Below are 21633 nucleotides of genomic sequence, written 5' to 3'. Positions count from 1 at the left end.
AACCCTTGATTGCTCCACCACATTTCACACATCCAAAAGAGAGCAACAGAAATAAAAATAAAATAAAATAAATTTGTGCAACAATGTCTTTCAGAAGTCTCTCACTGGTCCTATCTTTTGCTGCTGCTGTCCTTTGTGGTTCACGTCCATGCTGCGAAGCCGAGAAGGCTTGTGAAGAAAGACAACCGTTTACATGCAACAGCACCGATTCTTTCAACAGAGGGAGCTTCAAACCCGGGTTCATCTTTGGTGCTGCATCTTCGGCTTATCAAGTATTCAACTCTAAACCCTAAACTCCAAATTATATACGATGCATAGAGTTGTGAGATACTCATTCTAACTGTATCGTATGTTATATTATATCCGATGGTATTTTGTTTTCACCTCTTCGATTTGTTTCAGGTTGAAGGAACCGAAGGTAGAGGTCTTAATATTTGGGACGGTTTTACTCATCGATACCCAGGTGGACAACTATATCTTTATCATTTATACTTGTTATATATATATATATATTTATATATGTATATATGTATATATTGTAACAATATTTACAGTATTGACCGACGTATAAAAATAACGTTTAGCGTTCTTTGGTGCGATAAATCTCTCCAACAGTAAAAGGAGGACCGGATAAGCGCAACGGAGATATTGCATGTGGGTCTTACAAGCATTATCAGGTTATTTCGAGTTGTGCTATTTTGTTTGCCCTTACTTGGTAATGGGTTTATTATGGATATACATTTATATTATGTATTATATATTTATAAACAAAATTGAAATAAGTGGAAATAGAAATTTTAGAGGATTGATCCCAAATAAATTGGGTGTAAGACGATTCGTTGTTGTTGTTGTTGTTATTATTATTAAGAAAAAATACTTTTTATATTAAAAACATTTCTAGTAAATGAATTTGAATGAAATACAATATATATGTGTGTGTGGGGGGGGGGAGACTAGAAAAATTTTTCATTGGGGCAATACAAAATTTATTATAATTTAAGAGAAATTTCAATTTATGTAAGTATTTAACCATTGTTATTTAAAGTTTATAATGAAATTAATTTTTTTAATAAAAATATTGAGGGCATAAGACTCTATTACTAATAACCTGGGTCTGCCCTGTATATTATTATTATTATTATTATTATTATTATTATTATTATTATTATTATTATTATTATTATTATTGTTATTGTTGTTGTTGTTAAGGAAAAATACTTTTTATATTTAAAAAATTTCTAGTAAATAAATTTGAATGAAATACTAATATATATATATATATATATATATGTGTGTGTGTGTGTGTGTGTGTGTGGGGAGCCTAGAAAAATTTATTGGGGGCAATACAAAATTTGTTATAATTTAAGAGAAATTTCAATTTGTTATGTAAGTATTTAACCATCGTTATTTAAAATTTATAATGAAATTAAATTTTTTTAATAAAAATATTGAGGGCATAAGACCCTATTACTAATAACCTGGGTCCGCCCTATATATATATATATATATATAAAATCCTAACATGCAAGCGTATTGTAGAAAGATGTTGATGTAATGGTCGATATGGGAGTCGACGCCTACAGATTCTCGATCGCGTGGTCGAGAATTATTCCTAGTACGTGTCTTTAATTTTCTTTTTATCATAGTTGTTCGTCAATCAATGTAATAAAATATTTTGATACCTAATAACAAACTAACTAAATAAATTTTGTCTTGATTGTGTTCAAGGAGGAAAGGCAAGTCGAGGGGTCAACGAAGAAGGCATAGAATACTACAATAAACTCTTAGATAGCCTTGAAGCAAAGGGTATACATATATAAACATATACACACACACTTATATACATGCACTATATATATATATATTTATGAATACATTCATGCATGGATCCCGTTATTGTTTTGGAGCACAGGGATTAAGCCGTTTGTCACCATCTTCCATTGGGACCTTCCTCAAACATTGCAAGATGAGTACGAAGGTTTTTTAGATCGTCAGATCATGTAAGTGTACTTTATATAACCTTTAAACAATGTTAGAGATCATGATTTCTGATAAGTTAACTATGTCATATTCCATATCACATAACATACTACGGATATTAAACAAAATTGTTTTTTTTTTCAAATGTAAATATAGAGATGATTTCAAAGACTACGCAGAGATCTGTTTCAAGAGATTTGGTCACAGAGTGAAACATTGGATGACGATAAACCAAATCTATACCATCTCTACAAGGGGGTATGCAACCGGAACCGACGCACCTGGTCGATGTTCGTCTTGGCTCAACAGAAACTGCTACGACGGAGATTCTGGAACAGAGCCGTACATCGTCGCACACAATCTGCTCCTTGCTCATGCGACTGTGGTCGATCTATACCGGAGGAAATATCAGGTTCAATATTAACAACCAAGTTTAGGTTTTTTCTTGGCAACATTTATATATATATATACACATTTTTATAAAAAAAACGTTTACATACATTTCGTAGATATATAAAACATCTAACCCTAATTTCTGTAACCTTTTTTTTGCAAGAAAATCCAAGGAGGGCAAATTGGAATCACAATGATAACGAGATGGTTTATTCCTCGCGATGATTCGGATGAGAGTCTTAAAGCTGCCGAGAGAGCCAAAGAATTCTATCATGGATGGTATACACAGTTACACATACACATTGCTTCTTATTAAAAAAGGATTCCTTACCATTAATTAACTAAGACAATGAACTCTTTAACCAAAAAAAAAAACTAAGACAATGAACTCACAGAACCCTAAATCTTCAAGAAAACCAAACATGGTACAAGGGTTGTACTGAATTCATTTATGAGTCTATATGAAGTTGTGTTTGTTTTTTGGTATAGGTTCATGGACCCTCTAACAAAGGGTTATTACCCGCCAATTATGAGGAAAATGGTTGGAGATCGTCTACCAAGGTTTTCCGCAACAGAATCGTTACTTGTGAAGGGATCATATGATTTTGTTGGCATCAACTATTACTTAACCGATTATACGTATAGTATCGACCCCAATCCTCCCCATAGACTCCACATGATGAACGACTCGCTCGCAGGAACATCATGTACGAATATGTTACATGGATTTATATCGCCGATATCGTTCTTTTCTCTTACCAATCCCTATTAACGCTCTAATTCCTTGTTACAGTCCATAATCACAAGGGTCCAATCGGACCATCGGTATGCTCTCATAGAACTGATACTATTTTTATTGTTTAGGTAATTAATTCTAACAAGTTTCTTTTGATGATATGGAAATATTCCAGTTTGGTATCGACTCCCACTATTATCCAAGAGGCATTTTAAAGGTTCTTGAGTCCTTCAGGGAGAAATATGATAATCCTATGATCTATATAACCGAAAATGGTGAGTTTCATCTTTGAATAAAGTTTCACATATAGTATAAGATATGAAATAATATACACATATATAAAAATGTATTAATGTATGCATAGTTCAGTTCTGCCAAATGCTTTTTAATAATTAAAAAATTATATCAATTTAGAATGTGGAACCTGTTTCGTCTGGTCTATTTGGGTTTGGTATGGGTTGATTTTCATTTTTTTTTAATTCTAGGGTTTCAAAGTCACCGTAGGTCAATGGATGAAAACCTTCGTGACTATGAGAGGATAGACTATCATTGCAGTCATCTTTGTTTTCTCCGATCAGCCATCAAGTGAGTCCTCTCTCTCTCTCTCTCTCTCTCTCTCTCTCTCTCTCTCTCTCTCTCTCTCTCTCTGTCTGAGATGTGATATATTCCTCGTCTCTATTTGCATGGTTATGCAAAATTATGTGAGTAGACGTGTAAGTATATTTGCATTTTTTCGAGTAAATATATAAAACGAGAAACAAAAACTAAAACAACAGTTAAAAGACGTAGATACGAGTGGTGGCATTAATAAGCATGACGTATGAAAAATCGATATTTGTTGTAACTATAAACGTATTTAGAATCTCCGTTTTTTCTTTCTTTGTTCAAATCTGTAGGAGTGGTAGCAACGTGGGAGGATACTTTGTATGGTCCTTTCAAGACAACTACGAGTTCTGCAATGGTTACGACGTTCGTTACGGGATGAGTTACGTAGACTTCGACAATGCGACAACGGACAGAATGCTTAAGGATTCGGGAAAATGGTTCAGGGAGTTCTTAGGCCGAAAGATAAGAATCGAACAGAATGCTTAAGGATTCGGGAAAATGGTTCAGGGAGTTCTTAGGCCGAAAGATAAGAATCGATTAGCGTCATCATCGCTCTATGCGTCTTCCTAAGGATCGTTGAATGATTTCCTAAATATGATGGGCAAAAAGACTCGTGGATATCTACTTATCATCTTGTATCATAATACATCGGATATATAGAAAATAAAAAGGATCATGTAATCTTTTCACATAGTGCGTATATTAGCTCTCTGTTGACAATCTTTACTTGTAAGAAGAAATTCGAACACACATAGTCACAGACAGCGGTGTACAAAATTACCTGAATTACGTACGGTACGCAGGGCGGATCGGGAGGCCCACTAAACCGATTAAAAAACATTTTTTTCCACATAAATTATATAAATTTTTGAATAAAATTGTATAATGCTCCCATAAAATTAATATTGTTCATAATAAAAATAAAATTGCCCCCACTTAACTAATTCTCTAGGACCACCACTAACGGTACGGCCGGTCCAAAAATATCGATGTTCTTCAAACACATGACGTCAAGCTCGGGCGTAATATCTGAGAGTTTGTGTACGAATTTGTTTTTTCTCGGTTTCCAGTAAAATTGCAAAAATATCTTGTCCCTTTATAAAATTTACAAAATTGCTTTTAGTATTTCTTAAAACTACGAAATTATCATTGATCTCTTTTGAAAATTACAAAAGCGCATGTAATATTTATAACAAATATGAGATTATGTGAGGGATAAAGGAAAGATTAAAGAGATTACCATAATATTAAATAAATAGGGACAATCAACTAAAAAAATTATAAATTTTTAAAAATTCGTAAAGTTAATATATATGTGGGAATATGATAAAATTTATAAAGTTTATAAATTTATAAAATTTGTGTTTTTATATAAAACATTTTTGAAAATTGGTGAATTCTTGACGATTATCCCTATTAAATAATATTTAAATTTAATAATATTTCTGACTTTTAGATTTTATATTAAATAACTAAAATTTTCAATTATTGTATTTCATATCTATATATATTTTTTTTTATAATTTTAGATTATGAATAAAAATCACTTTACAATAATATTTTCTACTTGAATTTATAAATAGATTATACCTTTGTTTTTACTTAGAAATTCAGATTTGCATATTCGCAGGTACTCAACAATTCACTTGGATACTCGTATTTAATAGAGAAAGAGTGGAGATCAATCATTTGATTTATCATTATTAAGCATAGATAATTACAATATTTATATGTATAAAATAGAATCACAACATCTTATTTAATCAATATAAATATATAAAAAGGATAAATCCAAAAAATCCTTTAATTAAGTTTTTTTTATTTACACCAAAAAAACTTTCTATTTAAAAATAATCATAAAAAATCATAACTATACAAATTATTTAAAAAATAATAATAAATTATTAATTGTAATAAAAAAATCATCAATTATTAAAACCCTAAACCCTAAATCCTAAACCAAAATGTAAAAAGTATATATTAATATTTAAAAGATTATAAATTGATTATATTTTATTGTTTATAAATATTATATTTAAAATTTGATTATATATTAGTATTTAGAGATGGCAAATTATCAATTTAAAGTTTTTCGTAGATTTATATAATAATTTTAATAAAAAATCATCAACTGTTTAAAATTCTCAAAATACGTTCTATTTTAAATGTGAAAACCTATAACCAATAAAATATACTCAATTTACAATCTCTCAAATATTAATATATAATAAAATTTTAAATATAATATTTACAACCAACAGAATATATTAAATATTTAATATAATATTTGTATACAAATTTATTATATAAAGGATGATATTTATAAAGATTTATATAGGTTTTAAATATTAGAATATAATAAATTTAAATAAATATTATATTTTTATTGTAATTTTTAGAATTATATTTTATATATATTTTTATTCAAATTTTATAGATTTTTATAATAAATTTAAAACAAATTTTTTCAGTAATATATATAAATGATTAAATTTTTTTATTAAAACTAATAGCTGATTATTTTTTTTAACAAATTTAAAGCGAAAGATTATTTTAAAAAAAAATTATACAGTTAATGGTTTTTTTTACTCAAAATTAATAATTGATGGTTTTTTATTATGAATTTTAAGTAGAAGGTTTTTTTGGTATAAATAGAAATTTAGGAGTTTTTTTTTAGTTTTTTCCCATATGTAAAATATATAAATAAAAACAAATCTAAATATTACGCAATCTTCTCGTATCTTCTTCACATCTCTTAATATGCTCATTCAAACTCAAGGAGATAAGAAACAACTGCTTGAGGTTGAATTCTCAAAAAAAATAGCGGGATTTGATCATCGAACCTAGGTAAACAATGGATTGTTGGCGGATTTAAAAAGTTCTGTGTGATGCATAAATGTGGCATCGATGCACGGTAGTGTTTGTAGCACGACAATAATGTCGACGGTGCAAAAGACGTGATGGTTTAGCAGCTATGTTGAAAAAAAAATAAATAACGCAAATGCACGCGGCTAAAGCTGGAAAAAGAAAAAAAGAAATGTGGCGCAAATGAGCGAATCAACGATCGAAGTTTTTCAATCGAATGGGCTAAAAGTCGGATTTAGAAGGGATCCTTACAACGTTGAGTCATACAAGCTCTGATATCATAATAGAGAAAGAATGGAAAATTATTTGAATTCTCATTATTCAACATAGAGAATTAAAATATTTATATGTAGAAAATAGGAAGGAAAAACTTCTAAAAAACCTCTAACTTGCTAAAATATATACAAATAAACCTTCAACTTATAAAGTTATCATTCAATACTCAAACTTACAATTTGTAACTGAACAAAACTTCAAACATGCAAATTGTTACTGTTGACCAATGTGACCATATTTTCAGGCGGCCGAAAATCCACATTGGTTCGAAATGCTAATGCCATCGCAGTAACTTTAAATAAATTATTGTCACATCACCATTTTTTTGGTTCGATATTTGAATCGATTTGAGAACTCTAAACCCGATTTTCCATTTATTAAAGCGAATCCAAAAACCCTAAATGTCGAAAGGAGGAAAAATTAAAAGATGAAAAGCGAAACCCTAAAAATCCCTAATTTTAAACTAGATTCCCTAATTTGTTTTCTCGTCATCAAGTTTGGCTTCTCTCTGGAAATTCAAACATGGATCATTATGGTTTTTGCCGTTAAAATGATGATCTTCAGGTGAGAAAACTCTGATCTGAAGCATGCCCAGACGAGACTTCAGTTTCTCCTTGTCTTCTGTTGCTGTTTCTATTGCAACCTTAACGAAATCCAAATGATATTTCGGGTTCTGCTACTATTTCTCTGTTTAGGGTTTTGGGCGGTTTCAGAGATTCCATTGGGTTCTAGGCTTTTTGTTGGTGAAGATAGCTTATGGGCATCTCCCAATGGTGATTTCACTCTAAGGTTCTTCAATTCCTCTGATTTAGCAAATTGTTATAGTTTAACTCTCGAACCATCTCTCCTGATCAAAGTAACGTCGTCTGGGTTACTGGAGCAGATGTTACCATTAGTGACAACTCATACTACTCATACTTCGAATCACTCGGAATGGGAAACTGGTTTTGTTCGATTCCTCGTTGTGTGTTCCTGTCTGGAGCAGCAACACCAACTGAAATTCTGTCTCCGACTCTTCTTCGTGACGATAGTAATCTCATCTTGATGAATCAGAAGGATGAGATTGTTTGGCAAAGCTTCGATACTCCATCTGATACGTTGTTTTCAGGTTAGAAGCTATCACCTTCGAGATGCTTAGAGCTGCCAGCGAGAATTCTAAGTCGAGTTATTACAGTCCTCACATGGCAGATTCGAGCCGGATAGAACTGTGGGATAAAATTAGGGATTTTTAGAGTTTCTGTTTTTCATTTTTCAATTTTTCCTCCTTTTGACATTTAGAGTTTTTGGATTCGGTTTAGTAAATGAAAAACTGAGTTTAGGATTCTCAAATCGGATTAATTTTTGAACAAAAAAAAATGTTGTGGCAAAACTTTATTTAAAGTTGCTGATGTGGATGCGCTGACATTAGTATTCCGTGACAAGTGAATTTTTGGTCGTCTGAAAATGTGGTCAAACAAGTTTATTAGAGAAACAATTTGCATGTTCGAGGTTTTATTTAGTTACAAGTTGCAAGTCTGGGTATTGAATGACAAGTTAAAGGTTTTTTAGGGTTTTTTTTCTTCAAAATAGAATCACAACATATTTTATTTAATCAATATAAATATATAAAATATATAAATAAAATCAAATCTAAATATTACGTAATCTTCTCGAATCTTCTCCACATTTCTTAATACGCCCCTTCAAACTCAAGGAGATGAGAAACAACTGATTGATCTTGAATTCTTAAGAAAATAGTGGAATTTGATAATCAAATCTAGGTAAACAGTAGATTTTTGGTGGATCTGAAAAGTCCCGTTTGACGCAGAAACGTGGTGTAGAATGCACGGTATTGTAGTGTCGCACGACAGCAGTCGACGACGCAAAAGGCACGATGGTTTAGCAGCTATGCTGGAAAAATAAAATAAATAGCGCAAATTCGCGTGGCTAAAGCCGGAAAATGAAAAAAGAAATGTGGCACAAATACGCAAATCAACGATCGGAGTTTTCCAATCGAAGGCTAAAATCTGGGTTTATAAGGGATCCTTAAAACATTGAATCGTCTAATAGAGAAAGAGTGGAGAACCATTTAGTTTATCATAATTCAACATAGAGGATTACAATATTTATATGTAAAAAATAGAATCACAACATATCTTATTTAATCAATGTAAATATACAAAATATAGAAATAAAATCAAATCTAAATATTACGTAATCTTTTCGAATATTCTCAACATCTCTTAATAGTATTAGGGGTATTATTGTAACTATATGTAATAGAGTTTATTATATACTTGTATATATCTCCTGTAAAACATTATATAATACTATTGGCAATTCTATTATATGTTATCGAAAGTTGGTTCTTTTATTTTTAACGCTAGTCATCCCTGTAAGGTTTTTATACTTTTATTGTGGATCGGATATGATTATTATGGAATAAGGTTTGTCATGTCGGTTAAGTCCAATTAAATGTGATCGGGTTTTTCGTTTTAACCTATTGGACTTCGGTAGTGAATCGAGTATAGGGTTTAATATATGCGTAGATGCCGGTCGGTTATTATCTAATTTTATGATGGACTAAATTGGATAATACCGAATAAGGATTTTGGTTATAGTCTATGGTTCATGTATATCGATTAATGTAGAGTTTGGTTTGGTTTTGATTCATGTAGATGGAAGATACTTTGAATGTGCATTAGTCTTGATCAATTAAATAACCATTTAATTGATTGATTAATGGAGAAGAAGAATGACCTTTGGTTTCTTGATAAATGCATGTTCATGCATTCTTTGTTCTCTTTTGGTTGTAAATAGTGCACAAATCTTCATTCTCTACACCATGTGGTTTTGACAAACCAATCTTAAGAATTCTCTACATGTTCTTGATTCTTATCCCATCAAAAAATTAAAAGGTTAAGGTACACAAAGAATCAGAAGCTCATAACCGTTTACGCTTCCGATCATGACTCCAGGTTCAGTTTCTGAATCTTTGATCTAGTTTATTTCAATCCTGATATGCAATCACATAGTTTCAGATCCGGGTTTATTAAAGTTTCGGGATCATTCGATTCCATCAATTGGTACCAGAGCCCCGCTATTGTGTTGTATTTTCGGGATTTATTTTTATTTTATATATACATATATATTTTACAATTTTCAAAATCTGGATTTTAAAGTTTGAATCTAGATTTCTGGAAATTTTGTATATTATATGTAAATATAAATTCTGAAAGAAATTTCTAATTACCATTAAGTCATTTGGTAATTTGGAATTTTCTTTTAGATTTGGGTTATAATGACACTTTCAAACCTCATAAGGTATGGCAGGTTCTGAACATGTATGGCAAGTCTTGCATATAATATGACAGGTTTCAGACCAATAACTCGTCAAAGTGAGCTCTTTTGTGAGAAATAGTCATATCGAGTATATTGAGAGGATTCACTTATTTGATTCATGCGTATTTCGATATACTCAAAGGTTATTCGTGATATAGCAGAATTAAATTTGTGTGTGTATGATAATAAACAACTGTTAATCATTCGTCATGACATAAATGTGATGAATGGACCCAAATGTTAGTTTATCGCATGAGGTATTAGATTAACATTGTTTATTCATCACTTTGAGCCACTTATTGCAAGTCCATACTTCAGTCCAAAGATTGAATATTGATGTTGTGCTAGTGACTTGTTCGGATATGCCAATTTAAGTGTTCATTCAATTCAGGTTTTATTGAATAGTTGTCGATATGAGCTTTTGCCTTTCAGTTCTGCAAACGGCTTCAGGGATCTCAGCCAACATTGGTTCGATACCCGTCCTAGATGGAACTTTTCTGGATGAAAACAACACTTATTGATCATGTTGGCTTTAAATGGTAAAGATATTGCGATGAGGGAGCCTAAACCAACTACTACGGATCCGATTTCTGATGCTGATCGCATCAAAATCAATAGTTGGGAAGACTCAAACCGCATTTGTCTTATGATCATTAAAGCATCCACCTCTCCAGTCTTTTTGGGACATGTGCCTGAGGAAGTTACAGTGGCTACGAAGTATCTCGATGCCTTGGAGAAATGCTTTGCCAAAAATGACAAAGCTAAAACGATTTCCCTTTTATCGGAAATCATCTCCATGAGGTATACGACCAATGGAAATGTTCGTGAGTATATTATGAACCTGTCAAACACTGCATTCAAGTTAAAAAAAATCTTGGAATTGTGGAGCTGTCTGACGACTTGCTCGTGTGTTTGGGATTAATCTCTCTTCCTGTACAGTTTGAGCACTTCAAAGTGTCTTATAACTGTCAAAAGGAGATATGGACTCTCTCTAAGCTCATTTCTCATTGTGTTCAGGAGGAAGAGAGATTGATAAAAGATAAAGGACATAATGTTTTTGTAGCCACCACTTCTAAGGGCAAGAAAAGAAAGAAGGGATCAGGGACCGCTGGCTCTGGTTCAGCTCCGACGCAGATACATGATGCACATAAGGAAAAAGTGCAAAAATGTTTCTTCTGTCATAAGGCTGGCCATAAAAAAAGAGCATGTGAAAGAGTTCACACTTGGCGTGCAAAGAAGGGTATGACTCTCTCTTTGGTTTGTTCGGAGGTCAATTTAGTTTCCATCCCTAAGCACACTTGGTGGGTTGATTCAGGTGCAACAACTCACATTAGTGTGTTTTTCCAGGGTTGCCTGCATTACCAGATACCGAATGATGGTGAAAGATACATCTTTGTGGGTGACGGTAATAAGGTGGAAGTGGAAGCGATCGGACAATTTAGGTTGCTGATGAAAACTGGCAAATTTCTGGATTTGAAAGATATATTTGTGGTTCCTTCTTTTAGACGGAATCTGATTTCGGTTTCTGTATTGGACAAATTTGGTTATTGTTGTTCTTTTGGACACTCGAAGTTTACTCTTTCACTTCATTCGGTTATTATTGGCACTGGTTATTTATCAGTTTCAGATAACTTATATTTGCTTGATGTTGTTGCTTCGTATCATGAAACTTTCAGTGCTAGTCCTCATGGTACAAAGCGTAAATTGACTGATAGAGATTCCGCTGTTCTATGGCATAGACGATTGGGGCACATCTCTCGAAAGCGGATGGAACGTCTAGTGACAGATGGAATTCTTGATACTCTTGATTTTTCGGATTTTAATCTGTGTCAATTGTATCAAGGGTAAACAAACGGACAAAACCGGTAAGGGAACCTATCAGACTTCAGACGTCTTAGAATTGATACATAAAGACGTATGTAGACCATTTCTATGACTTCTTGGAATGGTCAACATTACTTTGTATCATTCATAGATGATTTTTCTCGATATGGTTACTTTTATTTGATTCATGAGAAGTAAGAAGTCTTGGACGTTTTTAAGGCATTTAAAGCTGAGGTCGAACTTCAGCTTAACAAACGCATTAAGGCCGTTAGATCTGATCGTGGTGGTGAATACTACGGAAGAAATGACGGATCAGGTGAACAATGCCCAGGACCATTTGCCAAATACCTAGAGGAATGTGGTATTTGATAACTCCTATTTTTCTCTATATTTTTATGAGAGTTTGTCTAGGTTTTACGGGATAATCATATGCAATCATAGACATTCTAGGCGTGTTAGGACACAAAACCCGGTTGTGCTTTAGTTTTGCAGAGTTACAGGTTTCGAAGATGATTGGACTCGAAAAGGAGCTATTTAGAGCGTTAAAGGAGAAGTCCGGATGAGGTACTCATATTGCGATATTAATAACTTTCTCTACAGAGGTCCAAATCGTGTGAAACTTCTACCATTGGAAAGAGAACTTCAAGAGCTTCGTGTAGACATCAAAATCGCGTAAATCCGACACCGGAGCTGAAAGTTATGAGCGAATTCGTGAACACCAGAAAACTGCTAGTGCAGGACCGAATCCAACTGAATCCGGTCCGGATCAAGAATGCAGAATTCGACTCCAGGAATCTAGATCCGGTCCGGATCCACCTGGAATCGGCCCGGATCCAGTCAAAATCCTGGTTCGCGATTTTCAGCATCCTAATGGGAATAAAACTCTTGGGAGCCACCCTAGAGTTATAAAAAAGCTCTAGCCACGTCCTAGAACATCAGAGAGCCTTAGAGAACACTTAGATACAGACTTTTGGAGAGCTTTTGATGAGAGAAGAATTGAAGTTCACGGGATTCCGGACGTCCTAGAACATCAGAGAGCCTTAGAGAACACTTAGATACAGACTTTTGGAGAGCTTTTGATGAGAGAAGAATTGAAGTTCACGGGATTCCGGAAAGAAGAAGGAAGATTCGATCGTGGAGACTACACATCTACATGAGTTTTTCTCTCCTCTCTTTTATCTCTTTTCTTATGAGCTTTTTGTTGTTTTCTATGAACCGTGAGTAGATCCACGACTATGGGTTAGGGATTCGTATGTGTTTTGAGTATGTTTGAACCCTAACTTGGATTTCGGTTTTGATTTGTTTCGGTTCTATTGATTTGCGCTTTAATTGGATTGATGTTTGCTAACCCCTTGGTCAATTATCTTAGATTCTAAACTACATAGAGATATGGGTTTGGTTTCGGATCAAAATCAATAGGATAGATCGTATTATTCACATAGAGATATGGTTTAATCGATCTAGGATTGATGATAGTGTTCTTCATGCATCTAGGGTTAACTTGAATAGATCGAGAGATTGACGAGTTACTCTGTAGGTAGTGAGTTAGTAGACCGAGAGGTGAATTCTCTATCTTCGTTGCTTGACGATTCCCGAATACAAATCATAATCGTGATTCTCGCATGCTTAGCATATACCCATACACGCGAATACGATCCCGACACCCGTAGTCATCCTTGTTTGATAGGTCACTCGTTTTCATTGCTTTCTTATATCGTTTTCCATAGATTCTACATATTTCCATCATCATTTGCTTGCTTGCTTTGATCTATTTTCAATTTAGATTTGGATTTATCAACCAGTCCTCGTGTTCGACCCCGTGTTACGACGATCTGTATCCTTGCGGTGAATTGTGAATCGGGTTATAGATTTTAGACTCGGTACACACGTATCAGTATTGTTCCCCAACATACCATGCCGGGTACGCCTAGCATGAATGGTATTTCAGAAAGGCGGAACAAAACACTTTAGGAAATGGTGAGGAGTATGATTTCGTTCTCTACTCTTCCCAAATCCCTCTGGGGTGAGGCATTGAAAACAACGGTTTACATCCTGAATAGAGTACCAACCAAAGCAACAGTTAAGACTCTTTTGAGCTGTGGACGGGTAAACGTCCCAGCTTGCGACATTTTCACGTGTGGGGGTGTCTAGCAGAGGCTCGAATTTATCGACCTGATGAAAGGAAACTGGACCCCACGACTGTGAGTTGTTACTTTGTTGGTTACTCGGAAAGATCAAAGGAGTATAAATTTTATGATCCCACTAAAGGAACGATCTTTGAGACGGGAACAACGACATTCTTTGAGGATACAGAGTCTGGACAAAGGACTGACGAATTCATATTTGGAGAGGAAATGGATAGCACTTTTGCTTCGCAGGAGTTAAGGATCCATGTTCCTATTTTAGCCGATAAAACATGTTCTAGATGTTGTCGTAGCTAGAAATCAAGAAACTCCAATCGTCGCTCATGAAATCCATGAGAAACCTCAAGAACTGTTGCCTCAGGAAATTGTGCCATTGCGTAGATCCACTAGAGAAAGGAGAAACGCTATTCCGGATGATTACATAGTTTTTCTCCAAGAACATGAAGATGGCATTGGGATGACTGACGATGATCCTATCACCGTTAGTCAAGCTATCGAAAGTATTCATTCGGAAAAATTGATCAATGCCATGAAGGAAGAGTTTAAATCTATGGATGACAATGATGTTTGGGATCTTGTTCCATTACCAAAGGATGTGAAGCCCGTTAAATGTAAATGGATCTTTAAGACTAAACGAGATTCACATGGTAATGTGGAAAGATATAAGGCTCGTCTTGTTTTTGTCTAAAGCGTTGAGCTACTAGACGAGCCTTGAACTTATCAATAGTTCCACCGACTCTCATCTTCTTTTTGAAGATCTATTTGCAACCAATAGGTTTACAACCCGGAGGATCTACTAAGACCCATGTGTTGTTACTCATGATGGAATCTATCTCATCATTTATCGCTTCTTTCCAAAAAGCGACATCTCAGGATTTCATCGCTTCATCGAACGTTTTAGGATCTTCCTCGATATTATAGATGTAAGCAAGTTGAGTCACTACCGACTCGTTTGTACCTTCCACTAAATACATCTGAAAGTTCGGACCAAAGGATTTCTCTTTCCTTATACGTTTACCTCTACGAGGTTCACGTTGTCCGTTATCTTGATCGATTGCTCGACTACTCAAACACACATTTATACATATTCACACATATACACATACACATACATATATATATATTCACATACACATCACATAAACACACATACACATTTATATATATACATACACATTCACATTCACATACATACACAACAAAACACATACACATATAGTACATACATAAACACATATACATTCACATACACATACACATACACACATACACACTTACACATACACATACACATATTCACATTCACATATATATACACAACACACATATATACACATACATTCACATATATACACATATACATATCCGTGTACACGATATATATACACATACCTTGACGAATTTTGAAGAAAAGCAATTTGTTGGAGAATATTGGAGAAGATTGAGATATTTTTTCTTAAAATTTCGAAGTCTGGAGGAGAAAGACGAAGTCGCGGCTTGTATTAAGTGTTGCGATGGAAATTTCCGTCGCAAAATAAAAAATAAACCGCAAAAATTTAAACCTTTTCATCGAAAATAGCTAAAAAAAATGAAATTAGGATTTGTGATAGAACTTTCTGTCGCAAATCTTTCGCAATTTCTAAAAATAAATAACAGAAATTTAAAATTTAATAAAATTAATATATACGACGGAAATGTCCGTCGCAATCCGTCGCAAATTCCGGTAGATATTAAAATTTATGTTGCAAATAATGTTTGTTGTTGCGACGACAACGTTTCCGTTGCAATGTGCGACGGATTTTGCGACTGTTTGCGACAAAATATTTTTGCATTCCGTCGCCAAACCGTTGAATTCTGTCGTAATTTGTTTACGACGGAAACAAATTTTGTAGCTATATGAAGCTTGTAGTGTATAGAGATGGTTATTGGATACATATCACTATCATGGTGGATGACTCGTATAAGATTGTTACATAGACATAAGTAATAACTTGTATCTCATGTAATGTTTCGCTTTGGATCCATATACCTGTGATATCTATAGCGTCCTGTTCGTTTAGTGCTCTATGATGTACTGTTTTGCGAGCTTTATTATGATACATTTGATGTATTGACACTTTCTATAGTTTTATGGAGTAGTGTTTTATTCATTACATGTTTTGCATACTTGATATGTTATGAAATCCATGTATTGTTATGAACAATACTGAACTCCCTAGTCATATGTCATTGTGGGAATAATGACATACTAAGACTAGTATGATGTGTGATTGATGATCATAGAGATTATCATAGGTATTGGATACGATCACAATCATAGGTATTCGTTGGAGAACGGAATACTGGATTGACCTGCATGAGATTATCACATGGACTTCGTCATGACTTGAATCTCATATGACGGTTCCATGATTGGATCTTAAGACCTGAGATGTCTATGGAATCCAACATGAGGAGTTGCGTACTTTGAATACTCAAACATCCTGCGTAACAGGAGGACTATAAAAGCGTATATCAGGTACGAAACGAATCATGTGGTTGATAGTAGATAGTCAAGATGAGATTTGTACCTCTCGTAAAAAAGAGAGATATCGCTGGGCCCCTCGTGTGAGCGAGACTGTGAAATGTGTGGCCGCACTATAAACGAACGTCGTCTATTTCGTACAGTCGAACTCAGTGAACGAGAAAGCAGTCGAATCAGATAAAGTGGCCAGACCATACCTTATGTTCGACTTATGATATCGTGATACAAAAGGATCATCAGTCGGAATCATCACTGGCATTCGTAAGATCTCGAACAAACTCTATTCGATATAGGTAGTCACAGTGTCTTGCTAGAGACCACCTATGACTTGTATATCCGAAATTGAGATTTCGGGTTATACTGCTATATCGAATGAGCCTACAGGGTCACACACACAGGGAAGGATAAATGCACGAGAAAATGACGAAAAACCGAGACGGAAGGGTCCAGACCCGACGGACCAGAAGGGCCAGACCCGATGGTCCAGAACCGTGGTCTGTCCATTCCGGAAGGTCTGGAATGGATGGTCCACTGAAGCGGACCGTCCGTTCTGGCTTGCTGGAACGGACAGTCCACGTGTATTTCTGGACCGTCCGTTCCAGCCTTCGGATTTCTCGAAAATAAACCGAGATTAGGGTTAATCACTTTATAAGATGGAGATTAAGAACCCTAATTGAGTAGAGCCGACTTTGACAACTTCTACAGACTTTTTGGGTGATCAAGAAGGTCTAAGAGGTGATCTAAGTCTCGTTTTCTCGAAGCAATATACCGAATAGTTGATTCTGGTCCTAACAGACATGTTCCAATTGTTGGAATCCATCCCAAGGTGTGGATACGTGTAGAGGGCAAGGTAATCTTCCTCCCTTTCGTGGTCAGATGAACACATCAATTGATACAGGCCCCAGATCGATTGAGGTAAGGGTTCTAACATTTCTACGATTCATACATGCATGGTTCTAGGGTTTCATAAAATTTTTGTTTTACATCCGCTGCGCAAACCTTAGAATCGATCTCTTAGAAATAGAATTCGCTCTAGAGATCTCAGGAAACCCAACACGTCCAATGTGAGGAGTAGTGTGTGATCTAATTCAAAACTTATATTGTTTATAGGTTTCACTTGCGCGAGTTATCTCTCATTCAACATGTATCAACAAACCCACCATGCATGGACCGTAATTTTGAGGTAGTCTGTAAGTTGCTTACAAAGAGAGAAAATATTTCGGACATAACCGATGTCGGAGCCTAGACGTGGACCAACGTAGAGACACATATTCCGTGAATATCGGAGCCTAGACTATGCATGGACCTTATTTTCCCAAACCAAAAACAAGAAACAAAGACTTATTCTCTTCATACTCAAGCGGGAAAGGATCCAAAACACCAATTCCTTTAATGAATTGATGTCTATATAAGCTTTTTTTTTTACCGTAAATATTCCATATATATATTATGGAAAATTTCCAAAAAAATCATCCAATTTAGAGATAACTAGCAGATTCATCACGAACTTTTAAAATACTCATATTCATATTGAATTTGAAATTTTTTTCTAAAAAATCATTCAGAATTTGAATTTTAACAAAATCCTCATCGGAATCGAATTAATTTTGACACGTAGACAGAAAGAGCTTACATGGCGCTTACGTGGCATGTACTAATTGGATACGTAGGATACACGTCAGATTAATAGTAAAAAATTGTAAAAAAATTGTAAAAAATGGTAAAAAATTGTAAAAATTACAAGAGAGCAAGGCCTCATAACAAATCCAGGAAGGTAAAAATCAGAAAACACAATTCTCATAACAAATCAAAGTGGCGAGACCAGATTGTAACAGTGACTCGTCGGATGCTAGATCTCGCCAACAACTGCGCAAGCTTGATAGACGCCTGCATGTGGAGCTAAGGATGTCCCTGACAACAACGCTCACAGGCCGAGATTGGCCCTCATGTAGTCTCAAATTTCATTCTCTCCAAATGAAATAAACAAAGCCTTGTAGAAATAGCTGGATAATGAGCTTCATCCCCCTTGTTGAAGAACTTCTAACAACCCATTGTAAAATGGCAGCAAATGTTCTCTTGAGTAGTCGCATGAGTAGAAAATGTGATCAATGAACTCCTCCCCTTCCTCGCATAGCAAGCAACCAAGCACCGAGTTCACAGACCATGTAGCAATCCGATCTCTGGTAGGCAACCTGTTCCGAGTAGCTAACCAGCAGATGAACGCATGCTTAGGGATGGCATGTGTGAATCAGACAGATATAGCCCACGAAACACGGCTCAGGGTAGAGAAGAATAGACTCCAAGCACGAGCAGTTGTAAACGACAGAAAATCCCTCTCTAGATGATTGGCCGACCAATACAAGGCGTAATTATCGTCAGAGCTTGTTGGCAGATTCATAGTAATTGCCTCAACGTTGGATAGCTCTAACTAAATAACTTCTGGCACGAGATATCAGCCATCCGTCTTTGTTACATGCTTCCCGAACAGTTGCCTGTCGAGCAATACCGAACATACACTGTTGGGATTCCCTTCGGGTTCCTAGCATGCGATCTCATCGATCTAGGGTTTGGATTCTAGGTTTCACGCAGCGGAAGGAAAGATCTAAACCTAGCCAAACGTCACACAAAACCAATTGTGCAATAACCCGAACAATCGTGTATATCGTCGTGGGATTCGAATACTTACCTCGTTCTTTCAAGATCTGGAAGTATCAATCGATCCAGGGCCTGTTTTAATCACCGAGAGTTGAAAGCACAACTCCTCTACACGTATCCACACCGGCGGGATGAATTCCAACGCTTTGGAACGTATCTGCTAGGATTCGTGAAGAGAAAAACCGATGTCCTTGACTTGGAATCGATATTCCAATCACTAGAACTCAAAATCAAGCTTCTCTAAGCTCTCATCAGAATCTAGGACGTCTAAGGTTCTTATTTTAGGGTTTGTAGCGGCTCTCATATTAATTAGGATTGCCCAAAACCCTTAAAACGCGAAAACCGAAAACTGCCCGTAAGTCGGACCGTCCGTTCCAGGCCTGGAACGGACGTTCTGATTCTACGCAGAACGGACGGTCCGTTTTATAACGTAGAACGGACGTTCTTGACGCCTGGACCGTCCGTTCCAGACCTGGAACGGACGGTCTGGCATTTGCGGAACGGTTCGTCCGTTCCTCAGCGGAACGAACGTTCCGGAACGGCTGGACCGTCCGGTCCAGGTCTGGACCGGACGGTCTGGCCATCTGGAACTCTTCCAGATCGCTCCGTCGCTCTTTTCTCGCGTTGTTCTCTTCACGTGTGATCCATCCCTAATGGTGTGTGACCCTGTAGGCCCACTCGAAGTGGCAGTGGCTTCGGAAACATTTCCCGAACCACAAGTCATGGTTAGCCTCTAACAAGACGCCATGACTACCCACCTAGAATAGAGTTAGAGGTGATCTAACAAAGCCAGCAATAGTTCAAGTTCTGATCCTTTGTCTCACGATGTCATATGTTGAACAAGGGCATGGTATGAGCCACCCTTCAAGTTCAACCGCTTACTCGTCTAGGCAAACCGACTGATAAAATAGATCTACATTCATCTATAGCGTGGCCACGCATTTTCACAGTCCGATTTCCACGAGGGGCCCAGCGACATCTCTCCTGCGTAGGAGGTGACAAGTCCCGTATTGCATGTCTACTATCTGCATATGATTCGTGAACGTATCTGAGCAACGCCGTTATGATCATCCGGTTAAAGACGACGTTTGACGCAGTTAAGACACGTCACTCCTCATATCAGATACTCTAGACATCTCAGGTCTGAGGATCCAAGAACGAACCGCTGTATGAGATTCAAGTCATGACTCATGTCCATGTGACAATCTCATGCGGGTCATCCAGTAACTCGTTCCAAACGAGAACCCATGATTGTGATTTGCATCTAATGCATATGATCATAATCATCTATCACACATCATGCTGGTCTTAATTCATCATTGTTCCCACAATGATAACTGACCAGGGAATTTAGAATCATCTGCAATGATTCAAGGATATTTACCATAATATAACAAACATGCTAATCATATAACGGGAAAAGTAATGCATTCATAAACCAATGAATCAATACATAGTCAAAATGTCATATCACGGATCATCCTAGAGCATCACAACCAACAATCTCCCACTATGCTCTATGATCTATCCTACAAGCATCTAATCCCCATACCCACAACATGACCATCATGCTTTGACGAAGGGAGAGGCTTCGTCAACGGGTCGGCAATATTATCATCTGTCGACACTCTACTTATTTTCACGTCTCCTCTGTCGATGATTTCCCTAATCAAGTGAAATCGCCTAAGTATGTGTTTGGATCTCTGGTGTGACCGGGGTTCCTTTGCCTGTGCGATCGCACCATTGTTGTCACAATACAAGTCAATGGGATCTGCAACGCTAGGAATGACCCCCAGGTCTCCCACAAATTTCCTGATCCAAACAGCTTCTTTAGCTGCATCCGATGCTGCTATGTACTCGGCTTCTGTAGTCGAATCTGCAACGGTTGGTTGTTTGGAACTCTTCCAACTAATAGCCCCACCGTTTAGACAGAAAACGTAACCTGACTGCGATCTGAAGTCATCTCTGTCGGTTTGGAAACTAGCATCGGTATAACCCTTTATAGCGAGCTCGTCTTCCAATCCGCCATACACCAAGAACAAATCCTTAGTCCTTCTCAAGTACTTAAGGATGTTCTTGACCGCAATCCAGTGAGCCTCACCTGGTGTAGACTGATATCTCTAAATTCCCATTCATTTACTCTAAAAATCCCAACAATCCTCCACCATTTTTAGAGTAAATTAAACAATGGCATATCAAGCAAATAATCACTCATCTCCACAATTCTGCGCATAAATGAAAGTGTCTTTACGATTGAACTTTCACTTAGTGTAATATACCACAATAAACTCGAATTCCATAGGTGTCGA

At 35.9% G+C, this 21633-nt stretch overlaps 1 protein-coding gene across 3 annotated transcripts; it reads left to right on the top strand.

The window, feature by feature from the left end:
* The first annotated feature begins 51 nt into the window (after positions 1–51).
* LOC104815120 (myrosinase 2-like) lies at positions 52–4404 on the top strand. Of its 3 annotated transcripts, none has more exons than XM_010543440.1 (13): positions 52–272; positions 403–463; positions 616–677; positions 1540–1615; positions 1729–1806; positions 1913–2000; positions 2137–2392; positions 2537–2652; positions 2863–3080; positions 3167–3198; positions 3285–3384; positions 3595–3694; positions 4006–4404. In XM_010543440.1, exons 1-13 carry the CDS (start codon positions 84–86, stop codon positions 4199–4201), a joined length of 1572 nt encoding a protein of 523 aa, XP_010541742.1. In that variant the 5' UTR covers positions 52–83; the 3' UTR covers positions 4202–4404. The 3 variants fall into 3 exon arrangements, with proteins under 3 accessions (XP_010541742.1, XP_010541744.1, XP_019058219.1); XM_010543442.1 differs by having other exon boundaries at positions 3614–3694; positions 4006–4095; XM_019202674.1 differs by lacking the exons at positions 52–272; positions 403–463 and having other exon boundaries at positions 622–677; positions 1544–1615.
* Positions 4405–21633: the final 17229 nt, after the last annotated feature.

This window comes from Tarenaya hassleriana, unplaced genomic scaffold, assembly GCF_000463585.1.
Source record: "Tarenaya hassleriana unplaced genomic scaffold, ASM46358v1 Cleome22, whole genome shotgun sequence".
Lineage (NCBI taxonomy): Eukaryota > Viridiplantae > Streptophyta > Magnoliopsida > Brassicales > Cleomaceae > Tarenaya > Tarenaya hassleriana.
This window is presented reverse-complemented; position numbering and strand designations above follow the sequence as displayed.